The sequence below is a fragment of the Ochotona curzoniae genome, unplaced genomic scaffold (assembly GCF_017591425.1).
Source record: "Ochotona curzoniae isolate NIBS_2020 unplaced genomic scaffold, NIBS_Ocur_1.0 contig_2318, whole genome shotgun sequence".
Lineage (NCBI taxonomy): Eukaryota > Metazoa > Chordata > Mammalia > Lagomorpha > Ochotonidae > Ochotona > Ochotona curzoniae.
The window spans coordinates 13158469-13186126 of record NW_024465419.1 but is presented as its reverse complement, the minus strand read 5'-3'; the positions used below and the strand labels follow the sequence as shown (position 1 = coordinate 13186126).

The 27658-nt window shown below is 40.4% G+C and overlaps 1 protein-coding gene across 1 annotated transcript in view; it reads left to right on the top strand.

Moving 5' to 3' along the window:
- Nucleotides 1-27658, top strand: part of RGS22 (regulator of G protein signaling 22) — a 100666-nt gene that overhangs the window by 18834 nt on the left and 54174 nt on the right. The window contains exons 4-14 of the mRNA XM_040972729.1: nucleotides 3493-3714; nucleotides 5366-5451; nucleotides 6259-6430; nucleotides 8904-9033; nucleotides 11056-11668; nucleotides 13013-13174; nucleotides 16534-16708; nucleotides 23149-23282; nucleotides 24057-24171; nucleotides 26206-26331; nucleotides 27451-27552. Coding sequence (XP_040828663.1) covers nucleotides 3493-3714; nucleotides 5366-5451; nucleotides 6259-6430; nucleotides 8904-9033; nucleotides 11056-11668; nucleotides 13013-13174; nucleotides 16534-16708; nucleotides 23149-23282; nucleotides 24057-24171; nucleotides 26206-26331; nucleotides 27451-27552 — 2037 coding nt within the window. The remainder of the gene's footprint in view (nucleotides 1-3492; nucleotides 3715-5365; nucleotides 5452-6258; nucleotides 6431-8903; nucleotides 9034-11055; nucleotides 11669-13012; nucleotides 13175-16533; nucleotides 16709-23148; nucleotides 23283-24056; nucleotides 24172-26205; nucleotides 26332-27450; nucleotides 27553-27658) is intronic.

Below are 27658 nucleotides of genomic sequence, written 5' to 3'. Positions count from 1 at the left end.
ATGTACTTCAGTGCTGCGGCGAAAAACTGGCTGTGACCAACTTCTTGAGCAAAACACTGATGGACAACATTGAACTTTAGAGGTGCTTTCAAGAATGTTGAAGGGATAGTTTTGAGTAAATATGATTTCACTGCATGTGTTGACTTTAGTTTATCCTTCCATTGCAGTGGGTTTGGGTGAATTTCTTATCTGTCATCCTGTGTTAGATTATATGTACTCCAAGGCAGGGATCCATGTCTCATTCATCCTTTGTGGAGGAAACTCTGCATAAGCTTAATATAGCAATATATCATCCATGATAATATCTAATTTAATTAGGAATGATAAATACATGTTGGACAAATGAAAGCGCTTTAACAAAAGAGCAGTGAAACTGGGCAATCTTGCTAAGAACTAAAGACACAGGCTCTTTTCTTGGAGATACAGTCATGGCCTGGCAGACCACCAAGTGCAGAAGGCACACTGGAATTAGCTAGTTTATTAAAACCACTCTTCACTGATAAGTCTCAAAAAGAATGATTTCTTCTATTTAATCATTCTTCTTAATTTAGCCAGTTCTCTCCTCTCTGTTTTTTAATGAAGATTTATTTACTTGAAAGACAGAGTTGCGAAAAGATTGGAAGAGACAGACAGAAAGATCTAACCACTGGTTCACTCCCCAGATGGCGCCAACAGCCAGCACTGGGACAGGCTGAGGCCAGGAGCCAGGAGTTTCACCTGGGTCTCCTGTGTGATGGCAGGGTCCCAAACATAAAACCCATGAATTTGAATGTATTTCTGTACTTTGTTGACACTTTTCATCAGAGAGAAAATGATCATCTATTTCCTACTAGAGGCAAAAATCAGTGTTTTATTTATGTTTGTATTTTCTGTGCTCAGATAATTGGCATGTGAGCATTAAAAAATGTTGATATTGTTTTAGCCAAGTAATTGGCAGAAGCTTTGAATTAGTTATCCATCTCATCTTTATAATACTAGAATCACAGTGCTAGTAAGGGCCTTCTGAGATCTATTCTAATGTATGACTTACAAAATGGGAAAGCACTTAATTATCCTTGGCAAAGAGCCCATTTCATTTTCATTAATTCCACAAAGAGGAATTCTTAAGTTTCAAAAAAATTATATTTTAACATATCATGCCTACATTTCTTATAAGTAGGAACATTATAAAAAAAATCTAATTTTCCTTTTTTTTTCCTTTATGATTTTCCTATAAAACCCTTGTTTTGGATCAGTTCTTTGTCTCTCCTTGCACTGTGGTCCTCAGCTGTCCTACCTGGGAATGGACATGCCTCACTGCTTTCCCCAGTTCCCCCCACTCACAGTTCAAGTGTTTCCATGAGTCCACGTGAATTGCATGTGGAACCAGAGTTACAGGAACTTTGGGAATGGCGTTTTTAGTTCCTCAGGCTTTGTGTTTTAGGAGGTTACAGTGCATCCTAAGTGGCTCTCTCCATTGCAAACCCTAACAAAAATGATTTGTCAGCCCTAGATGTAAGACAGTTTAGTAGCCATGAATCCAGACTCTAGGGAATGAAAAGATCATTTAACCTGCCTCGGTTGCAGTTTTTCTATGTAAGTTGAATATAAGGGATGGCCAGTTTAGCTAAGTGATCAAGACGCCCACACGGTGTGTGAGTTTGAGTTCTAGTTCTGGCTCACAAGCCTGGCTTTTGCATAAGCAGACCCTGGGAGGCAATGACATGGCTGCAGTAATCGGGTTTCTGCACTCTTATAGGAAACCTCGAATGAGTTCTTTTACCCCAGCTTCAGCCCTGGCTAGTGCTGGCAGCTGGGGAGGGAGCCAAGATGCCGGGATGCTCTCACTTGCTCTCTTTCTTTCTGCCTCTCACACAAATCAATATCTAGAAATTCAGATTTTTAAAAAAATCAACATACTTAAAAAAAAATGATAGTTGCCTTACAAACATCCCCAGCACTTGTGTGTGACAGGGATGGTACCCTTGCAGAGAGGTGATTCCGTGGTCACACAGAACCAGATTGTGACAGCAGCCAGACCTACAGTGTGGTGATGGCTCTGCTCATCTCCCTCCACAGCTCGTGAGCTAGAGAGCAAACGCCACCTCTTCTAGACTGCTACCCATGGAACTTTGTAAGACATAAATTGGAGAAGACATGTTGCTCCCTTATTTGGATTTTGTTGTTTTTCAACCATGTCTCCCTATTACCCAGAGCATCAAGAGAATGCTTGAACTTTTTAAAAATAGCATGCAGAGCTCTTGATGATGTCATCTTAGCTGTCTCATCTGTCTCCTTTCTTCTGTCCCTGTTCCTTAAACTGTTTCAGTTGTAGCTATTCTACTTCAACTGCATCGAACTGCTCAGAGTTCCTCATATATCACCATGTTGCTTCACACCTCTGGGCCTTTACTAGTCAAAACAGAGAAACAGGCACATAGGATTTTGAATCAAAACACCTTGGGTTTGAATCCCAGCTTCCTAACTTGTTTCTTAGCCCTCTGCTTGGTGTACAGAGAGTGGTCAGTTATGCCAATTTTATTGTATGTGAACCTGTATGGTATTGCAGGGAAAATGTGTTATCGCTGGGTCCAGGGAGACTTGTTTCTACAGGGAAGCTTAACCCACTGTGCCACAAAGCCAGTCCCTGAAAAAGGAAATTGATTCTGAATTCGGTAGACAAAAAAAAAAAAAAAAAAAAGAAAGAAAAAGATAGGGCCCCATTTGCTTCTCCTGGAGACAGAGATCCTAAATATGCCCAATGATATACTCAGAATGACAGAGCTACTTATTGGCAAGATGACATTCAGACTTCTGACTGTCATGTATTAGCTGGCTAGCTTTAAATAAAAATTGGCAGCATCACTAATTACTGAGAAAAGCTCAGAAATGGCACTTGCAGTGTCTCTCTCTCTTGTCACATCATGAAGGAATGTTGTTGAAATGGTCTTAAATGAAGAACACATTGTCCTCAGTGTCCTTTGGGACGGGGAGATTGTTGATTTTCCTGGCTCCTAGGGACGAAGGCGATAACAGGAACACGGTTTCTTTTATTTATTTATTTTCTGTTTTGTTTCCCTTTCCTAAATCTTCCCTGCTAACCCAGCCCCTTCTAAGAGAATGGCTTACCAGAGACCCAGGTGTGTATGTGTAAGAAGCACAGAAGCAACGTATTTACACAAAGGGAATTCCCACCATACCCGATGCTTGTCTTCTGGTCTATGTGTCCTGGGAAGGAAAAGGCTCCTGACACGTAGCCAGGGAAACTCCCAGCTCCTAACAAGGGTAGAAGTTGTGATTAAGAAGATGAGCTCCCTGTACGTGTATGTACATGTATGTACATGTTTGTACATGTAAGGGGAGGATGGGGAATGAATCCCTATACTTACAGAAATGTATTGTGGAAAATCATTAAGAGAACAAACAGAAGGAAAAGAATATATCAGCTCTTTCCAAAGACTGCGAGTCTCTGGGTTTTACAATATTTTAATTTTTTTCGTGTACATGTTGCAGACATTTTCAGAGGCAATTCGATTTAATGTGGATTACGGAGTTTTTGAAGTAGTTAACAATGCGCCACATCATCTGGAAAAGCAACTGAAAAAAGTCCTACAAAGCTGCCAGCCTCGCAGTCCCATCTATGATGTTGTAAGGGAAGGAAAGACTGGTGTTAAACCTGCTCACCTTAATGCCCCTTATGCAGATGAGGCCATTAATGTCAACTACAACATTATGGTAAGAAAATACATTTGAGTTCATTTCTTTCTTCATGCTCGATATTGTGGCTGTGCTAATTTCCAATACCATCAGCCACGTATTTGTGCTCCCCTTTATCCACGTGATTGCTGGCATTTGTTGTTTTTTGGGTTTTAGCCATTCTGACAAGAGTGAGCTGATAACTCATGGTGGTTTGATTTTGCGCTTCCCTCATGACTAGTGATGTTGAACTTTTTTTTTTAAAATATATTTGTTGGCCATTTGTTTCTCTTTTAAAAAGATTTTGTTTAAAAAAGATCTTTTTTTTTTTTATTGGAAAGTCGGATATGCAGAGATGAGGAGAGACAGAGAGGAAGATCTTCTGTCTGCTGATTCACTCCCTAAGTGGCCACAATGGCTAGAGCTGAGCCGATCTGAAACCAGGAGCCAGAAACTTCTTCTGGGTCTCCCACACGGTTGCAGGGTTCCAAGACCCTGGGCCGTCCTTTGTTGCTTTCCCAGGCCACAGGCAAGGAGCTGGATGGGAAGTCGAGCTGCTGGGGTATGAACCAGTGTTCATATGGGATCCTGGCACATGCAAAGCGAGAACTTTAGCCACTAAGCTACTGTGCCTGTTTGTATTTTTTATTTTTATTTTATTTTTTTAAAGATTGATTTATTTTTATTGCAAAGTTAGATATACAGAGAGAAGGAGAGACAGAGAAGATCTTCCATCCAATGATTTACTCCCCAAATGTCTACAATGGCTGGAGCTGTGCAGATCTGGAGCCAGAAGCTTCTTTTGGTCTCCCATGTGGGTGCACAGCCATACAAGATAGTTGGATTGTAAAGTGGAACAGCTGGGACGTGAACCAGCACCCATATGGGATGCTGGCACCAAGGGTAAAGGATTAGTGTGCTGTGCCACTGTGCCAGCCCCTGCATTTTTCTTTTGAGAACTTTCTTTTGAAGTCTTTTGTCCATTTCTTAACTGAATTGGTTGAGTTTTTAAAGTTGCTATATATTCACAATTTTATATTTTGTCAGGTGGTTTGCAAATATTTTTCCCCATTATGTTGGATGTCTCTTCATTGTGTTGATCTTTTGCTGTTCCACTTGTTTAGTTTTACCAAGCAACATCTTTGTAAAAAAAATTTTTTTTTAATTTGAAAGGCAGAGAGAGAGAGAAAGAGAAAGAGAAAGTCGGAACCAGGGACCTCTCCTGGGTCTCTCATATGGGTGCAAGGACTCAAACACTCGAGCCCTCTTCTACAGGTGGCAGCTCTACCTTCTGTGCTACAACAGCCCTTCCAAGCTACATCTTAAACCCTCTGCCAAATGTCTGCCCCTTGCAATTATTTTACCTTATTTTTTGACCTTGAAAATACTTAGACTGGCTCATTTTATTCTCATTGTGCCTCCATTTAAAAAAAATTAGTTCTTTTGGATACAAAGTATTAATCTGTAAAATGGCAACACAGGGTGGTTGAAAAAATTTTAAAATAGTTCCCAGAGGGGTAGAAGTGGCTGCCCAGTAGTGACCCAGGGCAATTGTTCTATCCTGTGTGAACAACAGGGGGCGCTAGGGCTCCTGGCAACAGCTGGGAATTATTATTTTAGTATTAGGCCTTGCTTGTCCTAAAAGGCCCATCTTTAACACTCTTCTCTTTTTTTCATTTTCTCCTAACAGTGTCTTAATCGTGAACAAGGAATCAAATGGATCAAAAAGGAAAGACTCCCAGCATTTCTAGAAAGTGACTGCTACTTTGAATATAGGTAGTATAGTCCTATCATTACTCATAGCCCTATTTTTTTTCCTCCTGGAACCACTTTTTTTATACTTTATATACATAATTTTGATGCATTAGAGTTTAGATTTCACCTGTTCTATAATAAGAGTGATGGAGCATTGTCAAGAATCATTTGGTTGTCTCCAAAGAGATTTAACATTAACAGTACCTAAAAATCTACTTGGTTGTACTTGCTTGATGTTATACTTTTAAAATCATCTATTAGTGATAATGGTATTTTCATGATAGATATTCAGAAATGACTGTCAGTGTGGCATGAAAAAGAATCTTCTAGTATGGGGCCAAGTTTTTTTCCCTTTATGATATCTTTTATATGTATTACATACTTGATCTTATCCCAGAGGGCTACAATAGTTGGGGCTGGGCCAGGCCGAAACCAGGAGCCAGGAGTTTCATTCAGATCTCCCATATGATGGTCGGGGACAAACACTTGGGCCATCATCCTCTGTTTTTCAGGGAGCTGAGTTGGAAATGGAGCAATTGAGACACGAACTGGCACCCATGTGGGATGCTATCATTGTAGGTGGCAGCTTTATCCTCTATGCCAAAGCAATGGCTGCAAAACAAGACAATTTAGAACAGAGTACTTCCTAATGGATACTAGCTGGGGGGTAGCAATCCTATGGATAAATCATTGGTGTTAACACATCATGAGAGAATCATTCTATGGAGTTAGGAGGGAGTGTTGTGTTAGAATATTCAAATTTTTGCTTCTTCTGCATTCTACCATATGCAAAACTCACTTTGAAATTGTATGATTTCTAAAATGCAGGTTAGCCAAATTGGTCTCACAAGTAAGATGGAGTGAATCAGGCATGAATTTCACAGTTGGTACAAATTTTTCTTCCTGGGTCATGAAGAAAAAACCCAGTCCACCGCCGCCTCCTGTTGAAGACAAAGACAATCTTACAATCATGAAAAAGTTCTACATTTCTCTTGGAGAGGTAAAAATAGGAGTATTCTTTCGTGATTCGGCACTCCAGTGAAATTTCTTGTTTTAAGGGCATGAATTCATTTGTACCACTTAAACAAGGAGAACGGTGACAGAAAGGGAGAGACAGATGCAGTGTCTCCCTGAATGACTGCAAGGGTCAGGCCTGGGCCAGGTTGAAGCCAGGAATCTGGAATTCCCTCTGGGTCTCCTATGTGCATGGCAAGGACCCAGCTACTTGTCCATCTTTCACTGCTTTCCTTGGCACATTGGCAGGTACTTGGATCACAAGTAGAGCAGCCAGGACTTGAACTGACACTCCTATGGAATGCTGGCATGGCAGGTAGAGGCTTAACCTGTTGTACCACAATGAAAGCCCCGAGAAAATAATTGTGGAATGGACATAAGGTTGATAATAAATGATATGGTTTTAAATAAAAGAAGAAAGAAAAGTAGATTACAGTCTTTTTTGGAGCTGACATAGTGGCATAGTAAGTTAAAGCTGCCACCTACAACCCCTGCACCTCCTTATAGGTGCCAGCTTGAGTCCCAGCTGATCCTCTTCCAATCTAGCTCCTTGCTCAGGCACCTGGGAAAGCAGCAGAAGGTGGACTGAGTGGCACATGGGTCCCTGCCCCCACATGGGAGACTCAGGAGAAACTCTTGGCTCCTGGCTTCAGCCTGACTTAGCTCTGGCCCTTGCAACTTCTTGGGGAATGAAACAAGAAGTTGATGTAACATCTCTATTTCTGTCTCTCCTTATCTCTGTAACTGTTTTTCAAATAAATAAATGCATATTTTTTTTAAATCGAAAGAAGTGAATTAGAATCTGCATGCAAAAATCCACCTCTTCTAATGACTAAATCAAAAGTACCTCTCACTTATTTCTCTCACTTTTTAAAAAAGACTTATTTATTTGAAAGAGTTACAAAGGAAGAGAGATTAAGATCAGGAGAAATCTGTGTACTGGTTACCTCCCCAAATGGCCACAGTTGCTGGGGCTAGGCCAGACTAAAGGCAGGAACCAAGAGCCAGGAGCTTCTTATAGGTCTTCTGTGTTGAATGTCAGGGACCCAAGCACTTGGGCTATCCTCCACTGCTTCCCTCGGACATTAACAGGGAGCTGGATTGGAAGTGAAGCATCTGGGACTCAATCAGCGCCCATATCAGATACCAGCATTGCAAGCAGCGGCTGTACCCCACTACGCCACAACACCGACCCCCTCTTTTTCTCGCTTTGGTCTCATGGGTGGCCCGATTTAATTCTGCATAATATGTTTGAGCCTTTTGTCTTCAGGGAGTATTCCTTAGGTTAAGTGCTGACAGCTGATTTGGTTTGAGAACTAAGAAATGAGAAATGAGAAGAATGCTGGACACTCCCTTCTCTGCTGTTTTTTGTTTAAGTTTACTTATTTTTATTTGAAAAGCAGAGAGAGAGAGAAAGGGAGGGGAGGAGAAAAAGGGAAAACCAAACCAAACCAAACCAAAAACCCTTCCATCTTCTTGTTACACTCTTTGAATGCCTGTATCAACCAGGACTGGTCTAGGCCAAAGCTAAGTGGTAGGAACTGTATCTGTATTTTCCATGTGGATGGCAGGGACCCAAGTACTTGAGCCATCATCTTCTGCCTTCCAAAGTGTACATTAATGAGTGGAACACTGGATCGGAAGAAGAGGCAAGACCATATCCCAGATACTGCAGTATGAGACGTGAGCATCTCTAGAGGCGGCTTCAGGACCTTTCTCTGGTCTGACTGAACATCTTGGATTCTCTAGGAAAAACAGGGGAGAACATTGCCGAGAGAGGCAAGCAGAGGAATTTTCCCAGGAGAAGTATAATAGGAGCTTGTGAATCTGCTTAGGAATTGGGTTAGCTGGCTCAAAGATGCAAAGGCAAATTGCTGCTTTCAGAAGCAAGCAGAGGCAGTACGCAGTCTCCAGGAAGTGTCCAGTGCAGGTTGTGAAAATCAAGGCTAAGGCACAGGAGTGACTGAGCCTGGAGAAGTTTGCAGTGGTCTGAAGAGTAGAGACTGTTAAAAAACAACCGGGAGAATTGTTAACAAAAGACTGATCCAGGTCAGGCCAAATTGGAGGCATGTTGTAATTGGCAAAGTTAGGACAAATATGCAGTGGATTAATGCACCCCAGTGACTGCCAAGTTAAAGTCAAATGGCGTGAATTTCTAGTGAATCCAGGAAGTAGGGTTTGGTACCCTGCTGTCATCAGCAGTAGCCTGAGACTGATGAGTAGAGAAGAATTTGAAGGGAATTGGGTTCATTTTTTCCCTTTAGTTATCAGATATGAAAAATGCCTGCATTAACGTTTCTTTTCCATTTGTCTTAGCTAATGAATTTTTCTGAGCACATTTTTTTTATAGAATATTTTTCTTTAACATTTGTAGTATACAAATGATTACAATTTGTTTATATTTGGGACTGGTGGAATATACTCCTAAATTTACATTAAACTAAGTCCTTTCTTCCTAGGCCTCCTATACTCAAACAAAAGATTGGTTTACATTAGCAAAACAAAGTCAAGAAACAGTGGTAACCTTTTCCTTACCTTGCTGTATACCCCAGGACAAAATAGAATCACCGGGTGTTCCATCTGCTTCTGGTAAGCACAAAAGGACAAGAATGATTTGAGAACTCTTTTTTAAGTCTGTCTTTATCATTGTAGGGGAGAAGATTATCTGCCCCAATCCATCTTGTTTTTTGAGGGACAGCTAGGCATAAGGAAAAAGAGATGGATTTAGAACCCAATTCTGACGCTTATTAGCTGTGTGGTCTTTGACTAACTATTTGGCTTAGTGAAACCTTGCTTTTCTCACGTGCAGGATTAGAATGTGATGCCTACTAAATGTATAGAACATTCCTGGCTTAGTGCTTCATAATGAACATGTGGCCAAATAAACGTCTGTCTTTATTTCCTCTCATAATTTTCCTTTAGAATAGAGTGGGTGCAGAGCTTCTGTCTTCTTGAAAGGAAATGGTTGTTACTAAAAATGCAGTTTCCCTTCTGCTTTTAAGTTCCAACTGTTTTTGACCTTGGAAAATGAACATATTCCTACCGTGGGGAGCTCCTGTGAGTGACATGAAACTTCTATGACAATAGAAGGAATCATCCAGAAATGGAATGATTACATTTAATATTCCTAGAGAAAAAAACCCCTAGATTTGATTTGACTTGATGTGATTCCTTTAAAGTAAAGCAGCCTCGGGGGAGGAGAAGTAACAGTTTTCTAGTATCGAAACCGAATCTCAAGATAAAGAGAAAGCCATCTGAGGAATAGCTGCATTTGTAAGTTGCTTGCTGTTTTGCCAAAATGTTGTAATAGAAAGTTAGAGGAAAAAAGTTAAACAGGAAGAAAAGGATAACAGTAGGTGGGGAGCAGAAATGACTGGCTAGCCCTCTACCACATTCATCCCTTTGAATTTATGGGGCCTGTTGTATGCCCAATTTCCATTCACAGGTTTACAAAAGTATAGTCTCTCAACCTCTGCTATAGTAAAACTTCTGTTTGTTGATTTGAATGTCAGAGATGAGAAGCGGACGTAGTGAGATGTCCCATCTACCTCAGTCCCAAAATGCCAACAGCTGGGACTAGGCCAGGGTGAAGCCTGGAGCTGGCAATTCAGATCTCCTTTTTGGCTGGTGGGGACTTGAGTGCTTGCGTCATCACCTGATGTGTCCCTCAGTGTGCACTGGCGGGAAGCTCGAATCAGGAGCAGAGCCAGGATTTGAGGATGCAGGCTTCCCATGCAGCATCTTGGGAAGAGATGCCCAACCTGCTATATTATAATTTTCCAGTGATTGACTATAGGCTTGATAATATTTTATAAAAAGATTTGTTTATTTCAAAGACAGAGTTACAGAGAGAGAGGGAGATAGACAGACAAATAGATCTTCCATCCACTGATTCATACCCCAGTGTCCACAATGGTCCGGGCTGGGCCATGCCGAAGCCAGGAGCTAGGAATTGCATCTTTATCTTCCATGTGGGTACAAGCACTTGAGACAATTCTGCTTTCCTAGGAACATTAACAGGGAGCTGGATCATAAGTGGAGCAGCCAGGTCATGAACCACTGCCCATATGGTATACTGGTTCTGTAAGTGGCAGCTTTGTCTACTGTACCACAGTGCTAACCCCAACATTTGAATCTTTCAGATAGAATATTGACTTTCCTAAAAATGCTGGTATTAATTCCAGTACTTACCTGTTCACGTATGATATAATCTATGATAAAAATCATTATCATATAATATAAAATATTAACACAGGTATAATCATTTAATAGACATATTTAATAACCTTAACATAATTGATCCTTAAATATTGAGATTCCATATCAGTGTGAAATACCTTTTAAACATGTATAATGTCTTTTTAAATATGCCTAGTGTTAAGAATGTCAAATATTCAGTTTATCACACTTTTCATTCAGGTTAATCCCTGTTAGTTTATCACACTTCTCATTCAGGTTAATCCCTGTTACCCACCCCCCACCCACCCCCCTGGCACTGGTTTAGTTCCAGATTTTCCTTAGAATTCTTTGGAAGGCTTCCTGGCTTGATAGGAACTAATGATTAAAGTTTCATACTTAGGTCTAACCAAATCCCTTTATGATTTAACGCAGAGAGTTTAATTTTTGATGATGGAGTTCACCCCAGGACAAAAAAGAGCCCATCTAAAGCTGCTAAGTTAATTTCAGAATCTGAAGAAGAGGGATCCGTATCTCTCCAAGACACCCCTTCTCAAGCTCTTCTGAGAGTGTACCTGGAACAGCAACAGGACGCTGACGACAGCTTGACCTTGTATTTCTCAACATGTGAAGAATTCTTAAAGGCCTACATACAATTTATTTTGAGAACGGCCATTCAGCGCATTACTGGAGAGCCTTTATCAGAAAGCCCAGACTTTGTAAACTTCAACAAAGTAACACAAGTGGTATTTGAGGACTATTACGAGTTTCTCTTTGACTACAGTGTTCACAGTCCACCAGTTCAAGCTGTCAAGGAAAGGTCGGAAGAAATGCTAGAACGGGCGAGCTTAAGTTCAAAGAATGAGAGCATTGGACCAGAGAGCAGGGCGGACTGGTGTGTTTCTCACAGAACTTACGACATTGGCAACAGAAAGGAGTTTGAAAGATTTAAGAAATTTATAAAAGGCACACTAGGAGAGAGATATTGGTGGCTGTGGATGGATATTGAGAGGTTAAAAGTTCTTAAGGACCCTGGAAGACTTCATAGGTATTTCTATTTTTCAATGTATATGTTTTTAAATTATAAAATACTAATGTGGGTTATTCAGGCCCAGGTAGAAATCCTGAAATGAGTGTCAAAATACAATTTATACTTTTGAAGTCGGTATTAATACATTTTATTTTATTTCATATTGGTTTCAGTGTTTTCTGATTTCATAGATTTCAGATAGTAAAAATACCAGTTATTTGGACTTGCGTGTTTCTTCTTCTCATAGTTTCTAGAATTGCTTGTAAATCAAACCATTTTTTATTTCTGTAAGTAACTAATGATGTGGAATTTTTGTAAGATAATTTACCAGTCAGATAACCATACTAGCCTAACGTAGATACTTCAGGCCAGCATAAGCACCTGCTGTTCCCAGCTGCCTGCTTTGTTAGCAGATGTCCCGTTCTTTGAGGAGATGTCGTTTACCTGAATACCTGATGAGTCTCTCTCTGTGCCCTGGTGGCCCACTGGGCTTCCGGACTTCTTTTATCCAGCTCTGAGTATTGTAGTGACTGTAAATCTAAGAACCTCACCGATTTCCTTCTGTAGGAAAGCCCTTCCTCTGGTTTCTACTGCAATTTGCCCCAAAGTGTAACAGTTATAGTAAAAATTACAGTTCTCATTATGATTTTATGTATCTGTCAGCTTCTGTGTTATCCCAGTGGTGTGACTGGCATTCAGATCCTAGCGCTCTGGTTCCACATGGTTCTAAGAGCACGAGACAGCGTGTGGTCAACTAGGAAGCATGACTTGATTAGTTAGCGATAAAAGGTCATTGCCACTCTTCAAGATGTATCAAGGAAGCCACCTGAAAGTAACCTAGTAGGCTTGGCAGGATCTGTGATGTAGCCCTGTTTTTGCCATATAGTGTTAGAACAAGTGTACTGGCTTAAAAGAGCTAAGCTTTATTTATTTACTTAGAAAGTTCTGGAGATCAGAAGGCTCTTGGCAGGAATCCGTTACCTGGCTTCTTTGGTTAATGCTGCGTTCTTCACAGCTAGCAGCACATGTCTTCTCTGCTTTCGGACCTCTGGCCTTTGCTCTGTGGCTCTGACCCTGCATCTTAGAGGGATCCTTGTAGTTACATGGGGGCTGCCCAAATGAAACTCTTTAACGCAATCCTATCGCTACAGTCTCTTTTGCCATGTAAGGTCATTCAAATCTAGACTGCTTTGGAAGGTCATTATTTGGCCTACCATCGATAACTTTTTCTGTTCCTGTAACTGTGAGAAATAGTTTGCACAAAGTGTTTGGTGCCCCTGTAGCTCAGTATTGGCTTTCAGATAATTTAATACTTATGTTGAATCCATGTATGTGTCTATGTGAGTATGTGTTTTATTTCAGACATCTTGAGAAGATGAAGAAGTGCTATCTGGTGAGCAGTGGTGATTACTACCTTTCTGCAGAAGTCTTATCAAAATTTAAACTCTCAGATGGAGCTCAGTGGACTGGAGAGCATTTAAAAAACATTCAGTGTGAGGTTCTGAAACCTTTGCTTCTGTATTGGTAAGAAAAAGAGTGGGAATTAAAGTCATTTACTCTCACTGTTTTTTAAAAGGATTCAGTTATTAGAAAGCCAGCGTTTTCCATCTGCTGGGTCACTCCTCAAATGGTCCGCAAAGCCCAGGGCTGGGTCAGGCCGAAGCCAGAAGCCAAGAGTTTCATCCTGATCTCCCATATTGGGGTAGGGGCTCAAGGTATCAGAATGTCACACCGAAAGCTTTACGGTAACCCTAATAGCTTTAAAGCAGAGAGGTGACAAAACCAGCTGTGTTAGTCACAATGGACAGCTCACTGGTCCTCCAATGGACGTTCTGATTCCTTAAATTTGCAAATAAAATTGCCATGATGAGTTCCTGCCCTCTTCTCTGGTGTTCTGTTTCATCCGGTTATTCCAGGTTACTTACAGGCTGTGTGTTTTCCTGTGTATAGAGACAGTATTGTTCTTTTTTTCCTTTAAAAAAACCTTATTCTAAAACATTTAAAGCCATTTAGAATGGTATAAATTGTACTATCGTGTCTATGTGTGTTTCACCCAACTTAAGGAAACATTAGCAAGCAATAGAAGCAGCTTTTCTTTATTGACTTTTTAAGTTATGCGATTTGTTTCATTCTTAGTTGTTCTATCACATTATGGATTCATGTGTTTTCCACCACAGTCAGGTCAGACAGTAATTGCTTTGGCACAGGCATCTCTTGTACACTAAAAAGGTTTATTTTATGCAGTCCAGCATCTGCCGTGGCTCTAGCATCCCATACAGGCATCGGTTTGTGTCCTGGCTACTCCACTTCTGAGCCCGCTCCATACTATGACCTGAGAAAGCAGCAGAGGATGGCTGAAAACCTTAGGTCCCTGCTCTCAAGAGGAAGACCTGGAGAAAGTTCCTGCTTCCTGGCTTCAGATTGGGCTCAACTATCGCTTCTTGACCTTTTGGCTAAGATGAAGTGCCAATCAGCCATTGTGGCCATTTGAGGGGCAAAGCAGCAGAGAAAAACTCTCAGTCTCTTCTCTCTGTAAATCTTCATTTCAAATAAAAATTAATTTTAAAAGAGTAGCCTATAAAGTGGTGAAAAATCAATACAAATTATTTTTAAAAGGATTTATTTTATTTGAAAGAGTTACAGAGAAAGAGGGAGAAACAGCAAGAGATCATTTATCGGATGGCTTGCTCCCCAAATGGCTGTAACAGCTGGAGCTGGGCCATGTCAAAAGCAAGGAGCCAGAAGCTTCTTCCAGGTCTCCCACATGAACGTGGGAACTCCATCATGTGGGCCATCTGTTGTTTTCCCAGGCACGTTGGCAGGCAGGTGTATTGTAATGCATATAAAGCCTTTTCTGTTGCTTTCCCAGGCACATTAGCAGGCAGCTGTATTGGAATTTGAGTATCAGAGACTTGAATCAGCCAGCACCACAGGTAGTGACTTAACCCACCACCCCACAATGCCTGTCTCATCTCTTGCACTTTTCTCTTATTAATATACCCACCTGCCTGTCTTTCTTTTCTTTTAACTCCCATCCCAACTCCTGGAAATCAATAATCAATGAAATTATACAATTTGTAGTCTTTTGCATTGGGTTTCTGAAATCAGTATACTTCTCTTGAGATCTGCTTGAGTATACATATCAACAGCTTGTTCCTTTTAAAATTGAAGTTATAAATTTCTTTAAAGATTTATTTTTATTATTTTTTATTGGAAAGGCGGATATACAGAGAGGAGAGACAGAGAGGAAGATCTTCCATCCGATGATTCACTCCCCAAGTGAGCCGCAACGGGCCGATACTATGCCGATCTGAAGCCAGGAGCCTCTTCCGGGTCTCCCACGCGGGTGCAGGGTCCCAAAGCTTTGGGCCGTCCTCAACTGCTTTCCCAGGCCACAGGCAGGGAGCTGGAAGGGAAGCGGGGCTGCCGGGATTAGAACCGGCGCCCATATGGGATCCCGGGCGTGCAAGGCGAGGACTTAACCACTTGCACCACCGCGCCGGGCCCAAATTGAAGTTATAAATTTCTATAAGGTCAACAAGTTTTATGAATTTCAGATACACAGATTTAAGAGCCCAAGTATACTTCCCACTCTGTCCTCCCTGTCACCCACACTCCACCCTGCTGCCTCCTTATTTTTTTTTAATTTTATAATGATTTCAGCTTATTTTCCAATCACAAGCCTAACCCTCCACCAAAGAAAGAATCCAACAAGTCATACTCAGAAAAACTGCTAACCCCCATCTAGACAAGAGCAGTAAGCAATAATCAAACCTCAAAGTGACAGTTTGTTCATATGCATTACGTTTTTTGTGTTTTGTATGTTACCACAAGTCAGGGAAAACACATGACATAGAACGTAAAATGAAAATGGTAAAGGTCCCTGGGGCTTGCGGAGTCACACAAAATAATGATACCGGTCAGAAACCTGAAGCACCTAGAAATTTCTGACCATGACTTGTAGGGCGTGGGTGTGTTAAGGGTCTTGTGGATATGTCTACTTCCTGGTTGACATGCAAGTAGGATGTGATGCTGGATGTTTCTCTGTCCATGAGTAGGTTCTGAAGTACAGGCTAGTGGGGCCACTCAGTTCCGTGTAAGGTGCCTTCTGATCCTGAACCAGTATGGACTGCAGATTTTCCTCCACTTCCAGGAGAGAGCTGCTGCCTTCTTATTTTAAATGGAAGCAGTTTTCTACCAGCCCCTTGAGCTGTGGTGTCAGGAGTAGAAAGCATGCTTCCAAGAAACATTATCAACAGGCCAGACAGCTGGAGCTGACCATATGTCCAAAAGTAACCCTGCAACTTGAGGACAGGATCGCCATCTAATTTCTGGCAGTAGTGTTGATCTTTTGTTTATATAAATTGACACAAAACAATTTCTACCTTTAAACTTAAGCCTTGAATTAGATAATGTGAATAGCAACCATATAAAATTTGAGCAGCAAACTTAAGCATGTGAAAATTCATATGTTTTAAATGTTAATTTCATTCATGTTTATCTAGTACTATAAATATTGAAACGCATTGAAATGATCACAAATTTAATGTTCATTTTACTGGAAGCTATAAGTTGCTTCAAAAATTTCCTCATGACTAAATATATAGATTTTTCTTACACAGCAGCTAATAAATTACATATTATTTTTATGATTTTTTTTCACTAATGTATATTGAGTTTTGTATTAGTGAATGGGATTGTAGGCAGCTGATATATTTTAGAAACTAATTCTTAAGGGTAGGTGGCAGAAAAAGAGAAATGGTTAGAAAAGGAAAATGGTAAGAGTGATGACTTTTGGCACACCTTTTGCATAATTTGTATCTTTTTGAATTTTGAAGCTTATTGTGTAGTTTAATTTTGACTTTTTTTCCTCCAACAAACAGGGCACCAAGATTCTGTGTCACGCATTCATCCTCAACAAAATATGTGAATGCAAAATTGAAATTCTGGCACCTCCGGCAGGAGAAACCAAGAAAGGATGTTGACCCTTTTCCACAGATGGCGACACTCTTGCCATTGAGACCTAAATCTTGTATTCCACAGATTCCTGAGGTTCAGGTAGGGTGTGCAATTGATTCTTTGATCTCTGTTGCCTTGACATACTTGAGTTCAATACACATATAGTGTTCAGATACATACATATGTAAGTTTCATCATAACAACCTTGTTAATGCTAGTGTACATGGTGCAACAATTAAGAAATAAGGAAACAGAGTCTGCTCCACAAGGCAGCCAAAGTGAACCTTTAACAATATGTGGAATAGTGGGGGCCAGTATCATGACACAGCACATTAAGCCACTGCTGGTGAAGCTGGCATCCTGGCTATTCCCTGCTAATGTACCTGGGGAGGCAGTGGTAGATGGCTCAAGCACTTTGGGTCCCTGCCAGCTCTATAAAGACCCAGTGGAGGTCCAGGCTTCTGTCTGTGCCTGGACTAGCCCCAGATATTGCCATTTGGGGAGTGAACCAGCAGATGAAAACATTTCTCTGTCTCTCTAACGCTACCTTTCAAATAAATAAATGAGCATTAATAAACAACAACAACACACACAATCTCATGGGGCATGCATTTGGCCTAGCAGTTAAAACGCCATTTAAGACACCTACTTTCCACATTAGAGGTCTTGTTCCGGCTCTTGAATCTGTCTTTGTGCTAATACAGATCCTGGGAGGCAGCAGGGATGGAATTACTGGATTGCTGCCACCCACATGGGAAACCCGGACTTAGCTCCCTGCTTCAGCCTGGTTCAACTATGGCTGTGGTGGACGTCTAGGAAGTGGAACAGTGGTTAGGAATTCTTTTCTTTTTCTCTGCCTCTCAAATAAATTGTTCAAAAATAAAATAAAAATTTAATTTAAAAATTTAATACATGCCCATGTTCCTTGCTTGCTCAGAATTCTCCAGTGGCCTTTTCTCTCTCAAATAACCCCCCTCCCCACATCTTTACACAGCTGTAGAATTCAGTGTTAACCCCAACCTCATTACCTCATTTCCTCCCTCTCTTCTCTAATTTACTCTACCTCAGCCACACTGGTCTCTTTGTTCTCTTTTTGAACACAAGGAACAGAAATCCCCAGGTTTTGCACTTGCTGTTTCCCTTGCCTGAAGCACTGTTTTCTCCAGAGGTTACCTGGCATATCCCACAGGCCCCTATACCTGCTGCTCAAGCATCTCTTCATCAGAGAAATCCTGGGTTGCTCTGTAGAGCACACATCTTCTTCGCCATTATCTGTGCCTTTGCTTTATTGTATTTATGACATGATTTATACATAACTATAATCATGCCTAAATCATATGCATGGTTTATCTATTTTCTTGCCTTCTAGAGAGTATGAGAAACTTTGTTAACTGTTTATCTCCAGTGCCTCGGTCAGTGCCTAACACATAATAGTTGTTTAGTAAATACAGTTGGGATAAATGAATGGGAAGTAGAAATAGTAAAATTAGAAGTAGTGAGCATTCTTTCGAATGGATAATAAAGTTGCACCAAAAAGGTAAGTCCTCAAAGATAATTTAATTAATTTCATACAGTAGAAATGTGTGTCCTTCTGCTATTCATTCATTCATTTGAAAGAAACAGACAGAAAGAGATCTTCCATCTGTCAGCTCACTGCCCAAATGTCCCCATTAGCCACAGTTGTGTCAGGCTGAAATCAGGAGCCCAGAACCCAGTGCAGTTTCCCAGGTGGGGAGCAGGTATGTATTGGAAGAAAGCAAGGTTGGCAGCAGAATAGCTAGGTCTCTAACCAGACACTCCACTGTGAGATGTAGGTGTCCCCAGCCGTGATGTAATCACACACCTACCCTAAGCTTCGGCATGTAAAAAAATGTGTAAATATAAAGAAAGCGGATTTCATTTGTTTCATAGGTACAGGTCTAAAATGAAGAGCATACTTCCATCTCCCCTCTCTCCCTCAGCCTCCTTCCTTTATTCCTTTAGTTTCTTTAATTTTTGCAAAGACATAATTTCAACTTCCTCAATGATCACAGGCTGACTTCACCACTAACCATAATATTCAACAAATAAAAAAATATGAAGCTCACCATTCCCATGGGAGTACAGACAAGGGCTGTAAACAACAATCATATCCCAAGATGCCTCTTTCATTCCTACTCTTTTTTTTTTTACATTTTATATTAACTTGCCACATAGCAGAAAAACCTGTATGCTACTGTCTTTTGGAAATTGGCTTGCTTCCCAAGACGTCTGTTTCAATCCTATACCTTTTTTGTTTTGTATTTTATATTAGCTACCACCTAGTAGAAAAAATATATATGATACTTGTGTTTTGGAGATTGGCTTGTTTTGCTAAACATAATGGTTTCCAGTTCCATCCATATTGTTGCAAAAGACAGGATTTCATTCTTTTATATGACTGAGTAGTATTCCATAGGGGTTGTGTGTGTGAGAGAGAGAAATAGAGGGAGAGGGGGCAAGAGAGGGTGAGAGGGCGAGAGAGAGAGTTTATACATTCCCAGTAGTGGGATGGGGGGAGGTCATATGGTAGGTCTGTTTCAGATCCCTGTGGAATCTCCCTCCTGTCTTACATAATGGTTGTACTAGTCTCCATTCCTACCAACAGTGGGAATGTAAGGGTGCCTTTTTCCTCCATGTCCTCACCAGTGTTTACTGTTTTTTGATGTTTAGATGATAGCCATTCTAACTGGAACAAGGTAAAACCTCAGTCGTTTTTATTTGTTTTTCCCTGTTGGCGGATGATTCTTACCATTTTTCATGTGTCTGTTGGCCATTTGTATTTTATCCTTTGGAAAAAAAATGCCTGTTCATGTCTTTTGACCATTTCTTAACTGGATATTGCTTGTTTTGTTGATGTTGAGTTTCTTGAGCTCTTTATAGATCCTGGATGTTAATACTTTATCTGTTACTAATTTTCAACTATTTTCTCTCACTCTGCTGGTTGCCTCTTCACTTTGTAGAGGGTTTCCTTTGCAGAGCCTTAGGATACATAGCTGCCCTCTTTGTCGTGTTTTCTGTAGGCCACTCCTGATCAACCAGCCATTCAGTTAACACACCTCTTGGATGTGTGGTGCAGGGAGCATGCCTTCTGGTAACATAAATGTTTTTTTTTTTAAAGATTTATTTTTATTATTTTTTTATTGGAAAGGTGGATATACAGAGAGGAGAGACAGAGAAGAAGATCTTCCATCCGATGATTCACTCCCCAAGTGAGTGCAACGGCCAATACTATGCCAATCCGAAGCCAGGAGACTCTTCCGAGTCTCCCACGTGGGTGCAGGGTCCCAAGGGTCCCAAAGCTTTGGGCCGTCCTTGACTGCTTTCCCAGGCCACAGGAAGGGAGCTGGATGGGAAGCAGGGCTGCTGGGATTAGAACCGGCGCCCATATGGGATCTCAGGCGTGCAAGGCGAGGACCTTAACCACTTGTGCCACCATGCCGGGCCCGTGTAGTATGCTCTTTTTATGTGTCCAAATTTATTAACCTTATTATGCTTACATATTTATAGGATTTATTTATTTTTATTGGAAAGGCAAGTTTCAGATAGAAGGAGAGACAGTGAGAAATTCTTCCATCTACTGCTTCACTCCCTAAATGACTACAATGGCCAGAGCCGAGCCCATTGAAAACCAGGATGCCAGGAACCTCTTCTGGGTCTCCCATGTAGGTGCAGGGTCCAAAGGACTTGGGCATCCTCTACTGCATTCCCAGGCTACAAACAGGGAGTTGGATGGGAAGTAGGGCAGCCGGGACATGAACTGGCACACATATGGGATACTGGAGCCGTCAGATGGAAGATTAGCCTTATTGCCACCTGCTTCTGCTTCCCAAAGCTTTGAGCCATCCTCGACTGCTTTCCTGGGCCACAGGCAGGGAGCTGGAAGGGAAGCGGGGCTGCCGGGATAAAACCGGCGCCCATATGGGATCCCGGGCGTGCAAGGCGAGGACCTAAACCACTGTGCCACCGCGCCGGGCCCGGTAACATAAATGTTTGTACAAAGAACATTATCAGATTTAAAAATGGGTAGAAGAGTAGAAAAAAAAAATCAGAGATACAGTTAATGAAGAGAACAATGCTCCAGGACTGGGAGATGAGCTTGTGTAGGAAAAGTAGTATAAAGATGACTTGCCACCTTGCTCTGGCTTCCTGAGGGTCATTGCCATGTTGTCATTGAGGTTTCTGACTTGGACAACTCATTTTGGTCTCTCTTCCTGACAGAAAACACCCTAAAGAATAGAACTCAGTTCGCTTTTTTTCCCCCTCATTAAAATGTTAAGGTGTGATTCATATATATATAGTAAAATTCTCCCTTTTTGGTGTCAAGTTTTGCAAAATTTGACAAATGCATTTTGTGGGAGACACCATCATTATCATGTGTGGCAGTTGCTTTGCAGCACCTTCCGGTTAGTTCCAACCCCAGTACCGCCACCCCTCACAATCGGTTACTTTGGACTGCTCTTTCAGCTTTCTCAAGGCTGCAAGTCCGAAACTGTGGCTTAAGCCTTTCTCTGGATGTGATATATTTATAAGGAAAGTTTTTGTCGATTTTAAGACACTTTTATTATGTGGTTTAAAAAAAACCCACACAAAGTTGCTGGTATTATGGCCTTTCCAATTCTGATGGCCTAGGAGAAAACAGTAAGAGTTGGCTCGCATGCTTGAGCCCCTGCCATCCAGGTGGGAGACCTGGAAGGCACTCCTGGCTCCTGGCTTCAGCCTGGTCCAGCATTGCTGATGCGGTCGTCTGGGGAATGAACCAGACGATGGAAGGCCTCTCTCTCTCTCTCTAGCTCTGGAAGGTACTCCCTTTTTTCTCTAGAGTTGTTTCAAATAAGTTAATTTTTTTTCAAAGTAACACATTTTCTGATAATCATTTTAAGTGTACATATAGTTCAGTAGTGTTCAGTATATTCACAATTTCATGAAGCAGATCTCCAATACTTTTTCATCTTGCTAATCCAACTTCTCCCAGAGCAGGTGATCACGATTTTATTTTCTCTGTCAATCTGACTTTTTGGTGTGATATCTTTAAATTGTAAGCCCAGTCTTCTGCAGTACCTCTCATTTGTTGACTGTTTGGTGCTATGCTGTGTTCTGAATTAATAAAGCAGATCTGAGTCATAGTCCTTAGGAATTTTCACATAGAACTTATATTTAAGTAACTGATTGTTTATAGAAATATTTACTAGTTATTGCTAGTTACTAGGTGTACAACATATATATGATTTTATTCCTTCTTTTTAATAATAAACATCAGGGATCTAGTCCTTGCTTTTCAACAATGACTACACTGTAGTAGAAGTTGACATATTAAAAATGTTTTTATGCTCATTTTTAAAATTATCAATAGAATAAATTATTGTACACTTGAAATTAGGGAAAGAGACATCATTTCTGATTTCACCTACTTCTAGAAAACTACTGACTTTTTTTGAAAATTCTTATTGTGAATATTATTTTAATGCAAATAATCTCTTATGTTTTAGTTATTTCTTTTAACTTCATCAGTATTTTTGCATGTGTGTCATCATTTCCATAGCTACTATTTTGAAGTACCATACATTTATATTTTTATGTATTTCATACTCATAATAACTTTTTTCTCCTTCATTTTAATATTTGTTTTTGAATGCTTTTTGATCTTTTTAACAAATTTATGTAGCATTTTATAGTCTGGATTTAAAATTTTAACTTTTATTATAAGGGACTTTTTAAAAATGGCGAAAATAACTATGAAAACAAAACATTCAAAAATGGGAGAAAATGGTGTCGTTAAGATAGAGGCCCAAGGGCCAGCATTGTGGCATAGTGGGCTCAGCTGCTGCCTGTGATGCCAATGGGTCGAGAGACCCAAGTGGGAGACCTGGATGAAGCTTCTGCCTCCCAGCTTCAGCTTGATCCAACCCTGGCTGTTGTAGTCATTTGGGGAGTGAACCAGCAGGTAGAAGATCTCCCTCTCTCACTGTAACTCTGCCTTTCAAATAAATAAACCTTTTTTTAAAGTTTTTTTAAATAGGTAGAAACCCCTGGGTGGACATTTAGCACAGAATTTAAGTTGCTTCTTGGGTTACCTGTATTGGAGTGCCTGGGTTGAGTCCCAGCTACTCTGTGCCGATCCAGCTTCTTGGTAATGTGCACCCCAGGAGGCGGCAGAGGATGGTCCAAGGACTAGGGACCCTGCCACCCATGTGGAAGGCCTGCGTGAAGTTCCTACATCCTGGCTTCATCTGGCTCAATTATGGCTGTTGAGGGCATTTGGGGAGTTGGACCATTGGATGAAACATTAACCTTTGTCTCTTTCTGTCTGAAATTCTGCCTTTCAAATCAAAATGAAAATTAATAAATATTTGAATATATATGTATAATTTATGGACCAAAGATATTTTGGTTTGACTAGGTAGAATAGGTTTCACAAGGAGATACAGTGAGGGAAGAAATCCTCTTGTGATCAAAACAAGTATGTATCCTCTAGTCTCCTGGGTTTTTTTTTATTTGTTCATTATTTTTCTGCTTTCTAGAAAGAAGAATCCAATTTATTTCAACCCCCAAAATCTTCCAAGAAATCACTTAGAGCAAAATCCATAACCCAGAAGTCTCTGAAGCGCGTGTCTTCATACCCAGCTTCTTCTAAGGATGACGTGGCCGAGAAAGGGTAGGTGCATCTCTACGTATTTAAAGTGCTTTTTGGCTGTGGTAAAATTTTTGGAGAATTTTTTTTAAATTAAAAGTTTAAAACCAACGCATGGGTGTTTTTACGTGGGCTCTTTTATCTCATTGATGTGTAGTAGAGGCTTGTCCCTCACCTGCCTACTGCAAATTAGGAGTCGCAGCCTAGTCTTCAAGTAATTAGCTGACACCAAAGTACCTGTGTAGTTCCCTAAGAGTTCTACCTCTTGTGTGGATTAAATGTAGCATAATGTATGGTATGTGACATTGAGTGTGCAACTATTGGTGTCTTCATACTCTGAGCACATTAACTTTGCTGCCTTTTAAACAAGGATTTTCCCTCCTATCTACGTTTTTTTGTCCACTCTATGCTTTTCTAAAATGAAAAAAAAAAATCCCTCCCCTCCACAAAGATTTATACAGGAATATGTATTCTATTACTGTTTCAGAAAGAAATCTCATTTCTTTTTTTTTTAGCAAACAAAACTCAAAGACTTTTTATTCTTACATTCCTATAGTATTTATTATCCATCTTATCTACTTTGTCATCTATGACATGCACCCTTGATTCCATTTAAATCAGCAGTGATTTTGAGTGCTGTCTTTCTGTAAAACTGGACCTCATTTTCTCAATCACTTCTTCGGGCTGAAATGAGTGTTTATTGGTTGTTTGTTACTAATCACTCAGAAGCACTCCTAACATAGTGAAAGTGCGCAGAATTAATTTGTTGATCTGCAAGTTCTCATCTGTGTCATCCAGGTCAAAGCCCATGTTGAAAAGCAGCAAGGTTGTCCAGTTGACATCTTTCACTGACATTTCTGAATGCTTGAAACCCCAGCTGGAAAGAAAATATACTTACACAGAGGAACAAAAGGTTAAGTATTTTAAGGACAGAGAACCTGATTCTTAATTTAGTTTACCAGTGTTTCCTAATTACAGAGATTTCTTATTGACTTATTTTCTAAACAACACATATTATTATTATTATTATTATTATTATTATTATTTTCAGGCTATAGGATATTTACGAAAGAATTTCCTCTTATTGTATTGTGACTGTTTAGACTATTGATTACTAGAACTGTGTTCTACTTTGGGTATGATGCGACCTCTGACACAAAATAAGATCCTCTAGGCCTTTTATTCAATTTGTAATGTAGTAAAAAATGAGATTTGATCTGTTGTCAAACAGCATCCCGAACTAGTTGAAGGTGTTGCCACAGAATTCCCAGACCAGGTCCACTCACTTGATGGGCAGAAAGCCAGTTACCGACAAGAGGCTGGTGAGAGGAAGTAGGTGTTTTTTGGAAAGTGCATGGCAAGGAGCCAGACAAGACTACTTATTTCCTGCACTCCCCCAGGAGTTAGGAGTGAAGGTTCATGTAAACTGAAGTCGGGGCTGAGGGGTGGGTGATCAGCTCCTTACCGTCAGTGGTGCTCGTGACCTTCCTTGGATTGGTCGGTGATGCTGTGCTCTGTAGAGAATTAGGAGGGCCAGGTGGGCTTCCGTTGATCTAGGGTTTACATGCAGGTGGCAGTTACACTCTGCCCCAGTTCTGAAATGCCCTGAAACAGACCCCTCCAGATAAGGCTAGCCATCAAGGTTTTCAGCTATTGAACAAACAAATAACTTGAGTCCCTTCTTTAGACCCTTGTCTGGCCAGATGGATCCCTCCTGCAAGGTGGCCAGTGCCTTTTGATAAAGGTCACACAAGAATGCCACGGGCTAAATGAGACAGACATGAGGCTGTGTGTTACCTTTTTGTTATAGGGGTTCAATTTCAATGTTATGTTTCAGGGATATATAAAAACCAGAATATTTCCAGGAGAAATTAAATCCTTGGTGGCATGGATTCAGTGCATTAATTCTAGGTAAAAGTTTCATATTCACTGAGGATTACAATCATTAGTACAAACTGCAGCAGTGCCAGGAAAATCTCAACACTTAGCTATAATTTTTGTAACCATTTATATTGTTCTAAGCCAATATCTCATTTTCTTCTAATTAGGATGTTGTTTTTACTAAAATAATGATTTCTTTTTTTCTCTTTCGGATTTGCAGTGCTGGTAGCTAAACATCCTAAAAACATGGAGTCTTCACCGCAGAGTTTATTTAGCTACCAAACACAGAGGAAGGCAGAGAGAGACAGAGACAGAGCACGAGGCAGACGCTTAAACTCCATGTTGTTCATCTTCTACCTGCGTCGGGAACGCAGAGAGCTCTGAGTTCTGCATAACAGACAGCAGAGAGCTCATGGCCTTGCTTGTTCTGGAGCCACCCCTGTGCTTGTAGAAATAGCCGGTCTTCTGCACTTGCAAAAATGATAGTGGGACGGCCAGCACTGTTGCAGGGAAGCTGTAAACAGCAGTTTTATGAGAACTTGTCCTGCCATTTGCTCTCTGCAGGCCATGACCTATGTGGAGTGAGACTGTGCCAAGAGGGACCCCCCTAAGAACAGTTAATGAGAAGCACGGAGAGGCCTTGAAGATAATTCTTTTTATAACCCCCTTGTAGCTGTCACAGCAGCACCTCAAGGCTAAAATAACAGTAAATTTGTAGGAAAGCGGCCACCAACAGAGATTGGGAAGACTCCTAAAATGGTATCAGTTGGTTCTGAGATGTGAAAATAATTGAAGTTGGAAAGTTGCTTCGGTATTAAGTTTGAAATCAGATTGGTTTATAATTGAACGAATTCTGCTGTAATTGGGCTTCATAAAAAAACCCTTATGGCAGTCTCATGCAAACATATTGCATTAATTACAAATTAGCACAAATCTAAAATGGTGTAGTGAAAAAATGAGAAAATGGCAGAATTGATGAAACTGTTTACCTGGTCACACACACACACACACAAAAGAAAATTACAGTGTTTTGGGGTAGATAACGGACTTGGGTTTTGTTCCCTAGGTTAAAACTGCCTCAGATGTCGGTGCCTTAGGAGGATTTGACATGGAAAATTTGTTGCAATCTTTGTATGTAGAAAATAGAGCAGGATTTTTCTTCACTAAATTCTGCGAGCATTCAGGGAACCAGGTAAAAAATAATTATTTAAATTTTATTTTGCTTCACTCAGAAATAAGTTGTGGAGGCTGACATTGTGGTTAAGCTGCTGCTGGCGATGCTAGATCCAATGTGGGTGCCAGTTCGAGTCCCAGCCGCTTCATTTCTGATGCAGTACCCTGGTGACATGCCTAGCACTGCAGCAGAAGATGGCCCGAGTGCTTGGGCTCTTATACCAACCTAGGAGACCCTCATGGAGCTCCTGGCTGCAGATTAGCCCAACCCTTACTGGCCACTGCAGCTGTCTGGGGAGTGACCCATCATGGAAGATCCTCTTGCTTTCTTTCATTATCTCTCTCTCTCTCTCTTTTCCTCTTCTCTCCTCCCACTCCTGTCCCTCACCTTTTCTCTCTGTAATTGCTTTTCAAATAAAGAAACTACCTCGTTAAAAAGCAGTGTTGAAACTATTCAGTACCCAAATAATTGTGTTTAGTTTGTATACCTGGTAGGAAAATTTATATGAATATTTAGTAAAAATCAAAACATCTCAATTACAATTTTATTTAGCTTGCCATACTATTAAAATTACCACGAAAAGTACAGTACAAGGATTGACTTGTATTAACAATGGCTTATTTTTAGATAATTTTATTTTAATGTAATTTTTGAAAAATTCAGAGTTAGTATAGATTGATTCTTTAATTTTTGATTCCGTCAACTGGAAAAATACAATAAATAATGCCAAAATCATACAGTTTTCATTTTGCACAAATGAAAATCTCATTGGCTGAATTATTACAGTAATAACTTTGCTGTGATATAGATTTGCCAAGATGTATATTCCTTCAGATTTTGATTTTATGCCAAAAATATGTGGTTATTCTTTAACTCTTAACTATAAAGCTTACTATTTAGGTAAGTGACCAATCATGTGAGAGAAACAGCAAAATTATATGTAAAAATGTAGTGTGTTAATGACAATACTAACGCAAATATTTTGTATATTGCCAATTTGTAATAGAAAATTAAAACCATCTTAACTGAACCCAGTTTATGGTAACAGTAAAGAGCTGAGCAATTATTTATATCTGAAACTGAAGCTTTGTAGAGCCTCAACTGGGTGGTGATACTCTGCACTTTTCTCATCTGCAGTTGTGGAAGAACAGTGTGTACTTTTGGTTTGACCTACAGGCTTATCATCAACTTTTCTACCAAGAAACACTTCACCCTTTTAAAGTATGCAAACAAGCACAAGTAAGTTGTAAATAATGTTGATTCCATGGGAAGCTTTAAGTCCCAAGAGAGATGAAACTTCTGTCAAGTCCCAAACAAGAGAAATCTGGGATTGCAGGCAAAAAAG